This window comes from Puma concolor, chromosome A1 (genome assembly GCF_028749965.1).
Source record: "Puma concolor isolate L17-30 chromosome A1, mPumCon1.1.hap2, whole genome shotgun sequence".
In the NCBI taxonomy this organism is placed as follows: Eukaryota; Metazoa; Chordata; class Mammalia; order Carnivora; family Felidae; genus Puma; species Puma concolor.
The window spans coordinates 110,203,342-110,214,551 of NC_141667.1; the positions used below are offsets into that span (position 1 = coordinate 110,203,342).

At 40.1% G+C, this 11,210-nt stretch overlaps 1 protein-coding gene across 1 annotated transcript in view; it reads right to left on the reverse strand.

Annotated features, from left to right (window-relative positions):
* Positions 1-9,540, reverse strand: part of LOC147584359 (uncharacterized) — a 150,751-nt gene extending 141,211 nt beyond the window's left edge. Inside the window, exon 1 of the mRNA XM_086719119.1 lies at positions 8,963-9,540. Coding sequence (XP_086575245.1) covers positions 8,963-9,188 — 226 coding nt within the window. The 5' untranslated portion in view covers positions 9,189-9,540. The remainder of the gene's footprint in view (positions 1-8,962) is intronic.
* Positions 9,541-11,210: the final 1,670 nt, after the last annotated feature.

Genomic DNA, 11,210 nt, shown 5'->3' on the forward strand with positions numbered 1-11,210 from the left:
TATCTTATTGAGAATTTTTGCATCCATATTCATCAGGGATATTGGCCTGTAGTTCTCTTTTTTTACTGGGTCTCTGTCTGGTTTAGGAATCAAAGTAATACTGGCTTCATAGAATGAGTCTGGAAGTTTTCCTTCCCTTTCTATTTCTTGGAATAGCTTGAGAAGGATAGGCATTATCTCTGCTTTAAACGTCTGGTAGAACCCCCCTGGGAAGCCATCTGGTCCCGGACTCTTATTTGTTGGGAGATTTTTGATAACCGATTCCATTTCTTCGCTGGTTATGGGTCTGTTCAAGCTTTCTATTTCCTCCTGATTGAGTTTTGGAAGAGTGTGGGTGTTCAGGAATTTGTCCATTTCTTCCAGGTTGTCAAATTTGTTGGCATATAATTTTTCATAGTATTCCCTGATAATTGTTTGTATCTCTGAGGGATTGGTTATAATAATTCCATTTTCATTCATGATTTTATCTATTTGGGTCATCTCCCTTTTCTTTTTAAGAAGCCTGGCTAGAGGTTTGTCAATTTTGTTTATTTTTTCAAGAAACCAACTCTTGGTTTCGTTGATCTGCTCTACAGTTTTTTTAGATTCTATATTGTTTATTTCTGCTCTGATCTTTATTATTTCTCTTCTTCTGCTGGGTTTAGGCTGCCTTTGCTGTTCTGCTTCTATTTCCTTTAGGTGTGCTGTTAGATTTTGTATTTGGGATTTTTCTTGTTTCTTGAGATAGGCCTGGATTGCAATGTATTTTCCTCTCAGGACTGCCTTTGCTGCGTCCCAAAGCGTTTGGATTGTTGTATTTTCATTTTCGTTTGTTTCCATATATTTTTTAATTTCTTCTCTAATTGCCTGGTTGACCCACTCATTCGTTAGTAGGGTGTTCTTTAACCTCCATGCTTTTGGAGGTTTTCCAGACTTTTTTCTGTGGTTGATTTCAAGCTTCATAGCATTGTGGTCTGAAAGTATGCATGGTATGATTTCAATTCTTGTAAACTTATGAAGGGCTGTTTTGTGACCCAGTATATGATCTATCTTGGAGAATGTTCCATGTGCACTCGAGAAGAAAGTATATTCTCTTGCTTTGGGATGCAGAGTTCTAAATATATCTGTCAAGTCCATCTGATCCAATGTCTCATTCAGGGCCCTTGTTTCTTTATTGACCGTGCGTCTAGATGATCTATCCATTTCTGTAAGTGGGGTGTTAAAGTCCCCTGCAATTACCACATTCTTCTCAATAAGGTTGCTTATGTTTATGAGTAATTGTTTTATATATTTGGGCGCTCCGATATTCGGCGCATAGACATTTATAATTGTTAGCTCTTCCTGATGGATAGACCCTGTCACTATTATATAATGTCCTTCTTCATCTCTTGTTACAGCCTTTAATTTAAAGTCTAGTTTCTCTGATATAAGGATGGCTACTCCAGCTTTCTTTTGGCTTCCAGTAGCATGATAAATAGTTCTCCATCCCCTCACTCTCAATCTAAAGGTGTCCTCAGGTCTAAAATGAGTCTCTTGTAGACAGCAAATAGATGGGTCTTGTTTTTTTATCCATTCTGATACCCTATGTCTTTTGGTTGGCGCATTTAATCCATTTACATTCAGTGTTATTATAGAAAGATATGGGTTTAGAGTCATTGTGATGTCTGTATGTTTTATGCTTGTAGTGATGTCTCTGGTACTTTGTCTCACAGGGTCCCCCTTAGGATCTCTTGTAGGGCTGGTTGAGTGGTGACAAATTCCTTCAGTTTTTGTTTGTTTGGGAAGACCTTTATCTCTCCTTCTATTCTAAATGACAGACTTGCTGGATAACGGATTCTCGGCTGCATATTTTTTCTGTCTAGCACACTGAAAATCTCGTGCCAATTCTTTCTGGCCTGCCAAGTTTCAAAAGAGAGATCAGTCACGAGTCTTATAGGTCTCCCTTTATATGTGAGGGCACGTTTACCCCTTGCTGCTTTCAGAATTTTCTCTTTATCCTTGTATTTTGCCAGTTTCACTATGATATGTCGTGCAGAAGATCAATTCAAGTTACGTCTGAAGGGAGTTCTCTGTGCCTCTTGGATTTCAATGCCTTTTTCCTTCCCCACTTCAGGGAAGTTCTCAGCTATGATTTCTTCAAGTACCCCTTCAGCACCTTTCCCTCTCTCTTCCTCCTCTGGGATACTAATTATGCGTATATTATTTCTTTTTAGTGTATCACTTAGTTCTCTAATTTTCCCCTCATATTCCTGGATTTTTTTATCTTTTTCTCAGCGTCTTCTTTTTCCATAACTTTATCTTCTAGTTCACCTATTCTCTCCTCTGCCTCTTCAATCCGAGCCGTGGTGGTTTCCATTTTGTTATGCATTTCGTTTAAAGCGTTTTTCAGCTCCTCGTGACTGTTCCTTAGTCTCTTGATCTCTGTAGCAAGAGATTCTCTGCTGTCAGCTATACTGTTTTCAAGCCCAGCGATTAATTTGATGACTATTATTCTAAATTCACTTTCTGTTATATTATTTAAATCCTTTTTGATCAGCTCATTAGCTGTTGTTATTTCCTGGAGACTCTTCTGAGGGGAATTCTTCCGCTTGGTCATTTTGGATAGTCCCTGGAGTGGTGAGGACCTGCAGGGCACTTCCCCTGTGCTGTGGTGTATAACTGGAGTTGGTGGGCAGAGCCGCAGTCAGACCTGATGTCTGCCCCCAGCCCACCGCTGGGGTCACAGTCAGACTGGTGCGTGCCTTCTCTTCCCCTCTCCTAGGGGCGGGATTCACTGTGGGGTGGGGTGGCCTGTCTGGGCTACTTGCACACTGCCAGGCTTGTGATGCTGGGGATCTGGCGTCTTAGCTGGGGTGGGTAGGCAAGGTGCACAGGGGCAGGAGGGGCAGGCTTAGCTTGCTTCTCCTTAGGTGATCCACTTCAGGAGGGGCCCTGTGGCAGCAGGAGGGAGTCAGATCTGCTGCCGGAGGTTTGGCTCTGCAGAAGCGCAGAGTTGGGTGTTTGCGAGGAGCCAGCAAGTTCCCTGGCAGGAACTGGTTCTCTTTGGGATTTTGGCTGCGGGATGGGCGGGGGAGATGGCGCTGGTGAGCGCCTTTGTTCCCCACCAAACTGAGCTCTGTCATCAGGGGGCTCAGCAGCTCTCCTTGCCTTTGTCCTCCAGCCTTCCCGCTTTCTGAGCAGAGCTGTTAACTTATGACCTCCCAGACGCTAAGTCGCGCTTACTGTCGGAACACAGTCCGTCAGGCCCCTCCGCTTTTTGCAAGCCAGACTCGGGGGCTCTGCTTGGCCGGCGAGCCGCCCCTCCGCCCCGGCTCCCTCCCGCCAGTCCATGGAGCGCGCACCGCCTCGCCGCCCTTCCTACCCTCTTCCGTGGGCCTCTTGTCTGCGCTTGGCTCCGGCGACTCCGTTCTCTACCTGACAATAGTTCTAATTACAGCACACTTTTTTCTTTCTCTTAATATCACTTAGCTCTATTTTATGTTCAAGAGTCGTTCCATTTTTCCTAATACAGAACCACAAATCTTTTCTCCAGTCTGTAAGACTGAAAGTTTTGTGAAGTAGTCTACTTTTTGTTCCAGTTAAAGTAGAATTTTTCATCTCTTGGAAGAAAATGAAATAAGAACCAACAGAAAATGAGGCTAAAATCACCTTGTCAGGAATGACTGAAGGCTACAGAGAAAATGAATAAGGGAAAAGAGAAACAAACATTCAAATGAATATAAATGGATCGAGCCAGTCTGCAAAGAGAAGCAAATAGGTCTCTGAGAAAAATGGCCAAAAGAGCAAATGTTCAGAAAGTACACAAAAACCCCTCTGCTCAGCTATTCTAACTTCACTGCACCTTCTGTCATGTTCTTGGTAAAATTAACAGAACTCTCTTACTTATTTTATTCATGTAAAGTTTCCCTGACCAATACAGCTTCATTCTGCCTTTTTAGAAGACAAAGTAAATAAATATTTGACAGAGCCACCCCAGGAAGGAGCACTACAAGGAGAAATGAAGAGGGCACTCAGCCATAAAAGAAGAGGTCTAGGTTCTGGTCCCAGGGCTATTCCCCCCACCTCCCACTAAAAAAAAAAAAAAAAAAAAAAAAAAGTGTTTCACAACCCCCCTGGCAGAATGTACCAAACAACTTACACTTGCAAGTGATGGATGCAAAAGGATGTCAGAACAACGAATGGAGTTAAGAGGTCAGGGTGTGAACTGTCCATAGAGACATGAAAACAAACTCAAGACCTAGCACATGGTAAGTGTTCCGTAAAGATCTACTGAATGAGCAATTGAATGAATGAATAAATGCATCTATTGATAGACAATTCCAGCCTGACCAGTAGAAAAAAGAGAAGCTTAACTGCTAGGAATTTACCCAAGGGATACAGGAGGACTGATGCATAGGGGCACTTGTACCCCAATGTTTATAGCAGCACTCTCAACAATAGCCAAATTATGGAAAGAGCCAAAATGTCCATCAACTGATGAATGGATAAAGAAATTGTGGTTTATATACACAATGGAATACTACGTGGCAATGAGAAAAAATGAAATATGGCCCTTTGTAGCAACGTGGATGGAACTGGAGAGTGTGATGCTAAGTGAAATTAGCCATACAGAGAAAAACAGATACCATATGGTTTCACTCTTATGTGGATCCTGAGAAACTTAACAGAAACCCATGGGGGAGGGGAAGGAAAAAAAAAGAGGTTAGAGTGGAAGAGAGCCAAAGCCTAAGAGACTGTTGAAAACTGAGAACAAACTGAGGGTTGATGGGGGGTGGGAGGGAGGAGAGGGTGGGTGATGGGTATTGAGGAGGGCACCTTTTGGGATGAGCACTGGGTGTTGTATGGAAACCAATATGACAATAAATTTCATATATTGAAAAAAAAAGAGAAGCTTAAACTTTTTGTTATTCTTTTGTACATATGAACATTTTATATCATTTTTTCCATACATACTTTATAGACCTATTTTTATATAACGCATAGATTCATGATTCACATGCAAACATAAAACGAACATGTTTCATTTCAAAGATTTTACTTAACTCATTAATTAATGAGGAACGCAGTAAGATATATAAAGTCAATTCAAAGGAGAATCCGAAGAACAAACATATATGTGGGCAATCAAGAATGCTGAAATAAATATGCTAAAAGATACAAAACTAATACATATCCACATGAGAAGCACAAATTATAGCTCCACTGAACAAAATTAGTTTGCAGCTTTATGGACAAAAAAATATTCATTACCATCAGTTTTATACAACTGTCCAAGTTGTGAAGTAGCTCAAAGATAAGGAATGATAAAAATTGATGGATTGGGGGCACCTGGATGGCTCAGTTGGTTAATCATCCGACTTCTTGCTATTAGTGAGTTCCAGCCCCTTGTTGGGCTCTGTGCTGACAGCTCAAAGCCTGGAGCCCGCTTTGAATTCTGTGTCTCCTCTCTCTCTGCCTCTCCCCTGCTCTCTCTCTCTCTCTCTTTCAAAAATAAATAAACATTAAACAATTTTTTTAATTCATCTATTGAGAAAACCTCTAGAAGAGTACTTTAGACATCTTCAAGCTTCCATTGAAAGAACACCCTAATTTTATTCATTTTATTTTTTTCACAAACTTTTCTTGATATAATAGAGATAAGAATTATTTTCTGCCTCTTTATCTTTTCATTGAACTCTTCTTCTAAACCCCCAACCCCTGATGGACTTAACTATCTGCTTTCTCCTTGCCTGAACCTGAGGAAATCCCATAATGATGGAGACCATACATTCACAATGACCACCAGCAATTGAACCAGTGAAAGAGCCTTCAGGAATGATACTGCATTTCTGAGGTCATTTCACTGTCCCCCTCTATATAACATCAGTGCCAAATGTTTCCTCTCTCATTAAAATCTCTAATCATGGTAATCTTCAAAATACTTAACTACCAGTAAAAAATGGCCATACACTGATCAGAAAAGAGGTCATAGGTAGCCTCAGTGCCAGACAGCTATCCTCTAAATGCTGGATCATGGGAACAATCTGGAGGTACTGGATAAAGGTAGGGCACAGAAACAGAGAAAATGGAGACTCAGCATGGCTTAGGACTATTTACATATTTTAACCACCTATCAGGCCGTATTTCTCCATGTCTCCAATTCACTCCACTACCTCCTGCCCCAATTGCCAATGGATGACCTCACTTCCTACTCCACAGAGAAAATTAGAGCCATCAGAAATCCCTTAGCTTTCAACTAACAAACCTATCCTCCTACTGCATTCAGCCCATCCTTTCCTCATTACTGAATGTAGAAAGAAATCTGTAATACACATGGACAATATATCTGACATGTCTTACAAACAGAATATGAGAAGAAGAAGAATATAATAATATTGGGCTAAAATTGTCCAGTAATACAGAGGGAAGGAAGGGGACACTGAAAGGAAGTCAATACCACTGGTGATTCTGTTTTATGTTTCATGAAAACTACCAGATAGTATGAATGAACAAGAATGATCAAATATACATGGCTTCTCTAAGAGGATCCCTTCAAGGAAGATTTACTGAGCATCACTTCAAAAGGCTGAGAGAGTCACTCCCCAGCATGAGTGTATTAGAGAACCTGATTATAAATTCAATTGAAATGAACCCAAGGGACATTTGCAATATATCAAATCCCCCCAAATAAGAATTTTATGTGTGCTTCAGACCAGTAAGGAAATTGAATTCATTTTAAGGACGACACCAAGATACAAAGGACCAGAAAAACTAGAAAAACTTTTTGTACTTCCACTTAGCAGACAAGGATAAAAATTCTGTTTATTCTTTTGGGAGCAGAAAAGAGATTCACATACCACAAGTGGGTAGAGAAATACCGCAAAATAAAAAGACTTACAAGAATCAAGGGACTAGGCATTAGACTCAGCAACCTCTAATAGGAACTCAAGAAATGAAAATTTTGGTATGAAACACTGAAAGTTAGCATCCTTGAAGACAGTTTTTTATATTTTAACCAGTAGTTCTTAAACTTGAGCTTACATCAGAATTTTCTGGAGGCCTTAAGAAAGCAGATTGCTGAGCCCCACCTGCTGTGTTCCTAATCCAGTAGGTCTGAGACTCAGCCTGAAAATTTGCATTTCTACAAATTTCCAGATTATACTAGTGCAGCAGTTCAGGGGCCATACTGTGAGAGCCTCTGGTTTAGAGTATATCCGAAAAAAGTGAAATAAACCAATGAGTAAAAACTTATTTGAGTTAATGGAGGGGAAGTAAATTAATGGCAAGTTTAAAAACTAATAATCCCAATGAAATAATTCTTAGGAGCTTTTGACCAAACATAATGTTAATGAACTCAGGACATCAGAGTTGAGGAAAATAAACCGTCCTTTCTCAAAGTCCTCTGGCCATATTTTTCCAGACATGATATCGTTTATTTATTTTACAGTCTTCTCCCCATTTGCTTAGCTTTTGTGGCTTCTGGCATTTCCCTGATATTTCCCTTTCTTTTACATCACTGCCATTCAATTAGCTGATACTTGTTTAAGCCTTTTTTCTCCTCAACTTCTGGAACTCCTTCTCTCCCCACAGTATGCTGTTCTGACTGGCATCAGTGAGTCACTGACTCCCCTAGATTTTCTGTTTGTTCGGTCTTACCCCCAACTGATTTCAATTTACTGAAGATTAGGCTAACTAGAAGTAAACATTCTAAATTAAAATCACACAACTAAAGTAACATAAATGGGATAGTCTCCCCTCAGAATGTGCCCCATCTTATTTTTTGCAGGGTCAACAAAGTCCACCCACACAGTGTAAAAGCATTATTTACTTGACTGGCTTTGCTGGTGGCCAGAGATCCCTGAAGAACAGGAAATCCTGACCAGCCTCCTGCAAGATGTGGTGATGGATGAGGTTGGGTGGTACTACATAGCACATTCAGAGATCTAAGATTACCAAAAAAAGAGAAAACATTGTAGCTTCTCTTCTTTTTTGAGAAGAGAAGAGCTAAGAAAAGAATAGAGGTAAAGAGGTTTGTGAATTTTTAAATACTGTGTTGGAAAACAAAGCTATATAGAAACTTATACAACCAAAAGTTAATGGAAGCCTCTGTCACCTGATTCAGAATGTAGTAAATTGTGTTGGGGAGCGACAGTGGGAGGAGGACAGGAAATTAATACCGAATAAATACATCTGAAATAGCAAAATTCATCAGTTATTTCTAAAATTCAAATACTAAGTTCGAGGGTTAGAAAAGTGTTTTCCAGCTGCTTGAAATTGATTTCTCCAAGATTGTATTCCTAGACCATATAATCTCCTCCCCCCTCCCCCCAAGGAAACAAACTAGTTTGTAGGAGATTTTAAGTATTGTTTTCTGTGAGGCTCAGTTTTATGTATCAACTTGGTTAGGCTATAGCCCCATTATTCAGTCAAACACCAATCTATGCGGTCCTGAAGATATTTTGTAGATGTGATAAAAGTCTGTAATCAGTTGACCTTAAACACAGAAGATTATTTTTAGATAATCTGGGTGGTTCCAACTCAACCAGCTGATGTACTTTAAGATTAGAATTGATGCTGAGGGAGGAGCCCAGATGGCAGAACAGCATGGAAGCTTTTTGTGGGTCTCGCGTACATGAAATACAGCCAGACCAACACTCAACCATCCTAAACACCTAGAAAACCGACTGGAAGATTAACACAACAATCTGCACGACCTGAACCACACAATTCAGCAGGTATGCAACACGAAGAACTGAACTTGGGGAGCAAGAAGCCCCAAAAGGTAGGGAACCCCACAAAAGGGCAGAGAGAGGACAGAGACTGGGGAGGGGGAGATCATACAGGAAAAGCACCCCTCCCCAAAAGCAGCTGGAGAGAAAGTGGAAAATTGGAAACAGCCGCAGGGACTAAACTAAAAAGAGAGAAAGGAGAAAGGAGAGGGTTTAAATTCCATTAAGACTGTAAACAAGGAGAGCGCAAAGGTTGCAACTCTGCAGCTCGATACCTGGTGGTGCTCTGGTGGGAAAGGTGAATCCCCAGGAACAGAGTGGGGTCCGGGAGGTTCTCGGGCCACACGGGGAAAAGCGGTTCCACTGCTGGAAGGAGATTTGGTAGAGACTATTGAAGCCACCTGGTCCCAGCAGACCCCGGAAGGCAGCCACATTCGCTGGTGCTGGGGCAAGGTTGTTGAGGGTGAAGCCTGGTGCCAGATGTGGGTTGCGATTTTCCATGGTCCCTTTAACTCTGATGCTATGCTGTCTCACAGTCTTTTTTGGGGGTGGGCTGGCACCTGGCCGCAATCTCTGGACATCGGCATCAGCAGGGTCCAGCAAGCGTTCCTAGGTGCATCCGACATTCAGCCATTGCTCAGTGAGACCCTCCTGCAGAGGGGCAGAGTGGTGAAAGCCGCAGTCTTTCGGAAGTAAGGGGCCGGGAAAAACAGTCGCATCTGAGACAAAACGTTGGAGAGAGGTACTGCCTGGGGCCTGGTCATGGAAAGTGGAAAAGCGGGGAGTGGACGAGAGCTAAAGATGGAGGACCGGGCGAGACTGCTGATCCTGGAGAACAGACTGGGTAGCTGGGTGGCGTCATTTTTACCGCTTATGCGCATGCGTACCTAGGAGCACCGAAACAATCCATCCCAGTAGCCTAGCAGCGCCATCTAGTGGAGAGCGGAGCTAATACACCGAGGCCCACCCAACTGGGCCGACTTCACTCTTTAATACAAACCTCACTGCCGGCTTAATTTATGGACCATAAAGAGCTACATGGACTGACTTCTAGGGAAAAACGAAGCAATTTCAGTCCTACTTCAATCTGTTAGCAGGTTATCTATTTAATTTTTTCTCTGTTTCCTTTTTTACAATTCTTTTTCTTGAATACAGAAAAAGAAAAAACTCATTTTTATTTTCAATTTTTATTAAAAATATCTATTTTTTATTACTATATTTTTTACTTTTGTGTAAATTTTTTCAAATTCTACTTCCATCATTTTATTTTAGTCTACTTCAATGTACTCACCTTTTCAAATTTTCAAACAATTTCCTTTTTTTCCTTTTTCTTTTTTCTCTTTTTCATTTTTCTTTTTCTTGAATGCACAAAGAGAAAAACTTCATTTTTACTTCCAATTTGTTTTAAACATATTTTTATTTAATTTTTATTACTGTATTTTTTGCTTTTCTTCAATTTTTTTCAAATTCTGTCCTACTCCCATCATTTTATTTCAGTCTACTACAGTGTGTTCACTTTTTCAAATTTTCAACGATTTTTTTTTCTTTTCTTTTTTCTTTTTATCTTTTTTCTCTTTTTCATTTCTTTCTTTTTTCTTAAATACAGAAAATGAAAAAATTCATATTTCTTTTTAATTTTTATTAAAAATATTCTTCTTTAATTTTTTTCTACTATATTCTCTACTTTTGTGTATATTTTTTCAAATTCTATTTTACCCACATCATCTCATTTTAGTCTACTTTAGTGTATTCATTTTTTCAAATTCTCAGACGATTTCCTTTTTTCCTCTGCCCCCTTATTTTTTTCGTGCCTCTAATCTGACAAACCACTTTCAACACACAGAACAAAACATACCTATGATCTAGCATCATCTGTTCGATTTGTGTGTGTGTATGTTTTTAAATTTAATTGTAATTTTTTTTAATTTTAATTTCTTTCATTTCAATTTTTCTACCTCGTTAATTCCTTTTCTCCCTTCAAAATGACAAAATGAAGAAATTCATCCCAAAATAAAGAGCATGAAGAAACGATGGCCAGGGATTTAACCAACACAGACACAAGCAAGATGTCTGAACCTGAATTTAGAATCACGATAATAAGAATACTAGCTGGAGTCAAAAATAGATTAGGATCCCTTTCTGCAGAAATAAAAGAAGTAAAAAATAGCCAGAATGAAATTAAAAATACTATAACTGAGCTGCAATCATGGATGGATGCAGTGGCAGCAAGGATGGATGAGACAGAACAGAGAATCAGCCGAATACAGGACAAACTTATAGGGAATAATGAAGCAGAAAAAAAGAGGGAGATTAAGGCAAAAGAGCACGATTTAAGAATTAGAAATCAGTGACTCATTAAAAAGGAACAACATCAGAATCATAGAGGTCCCAGAGGAGGAAGAGAGAGAAATAGGGGCAAGAAGGGTTATGTGAGCAAATCATAGCAGAAAACTTTCCTAACCTGGGGAAAGACACACATCAAAATCCAAGAAGCACAGAGGACCCCCATTAGATTCAACAAAA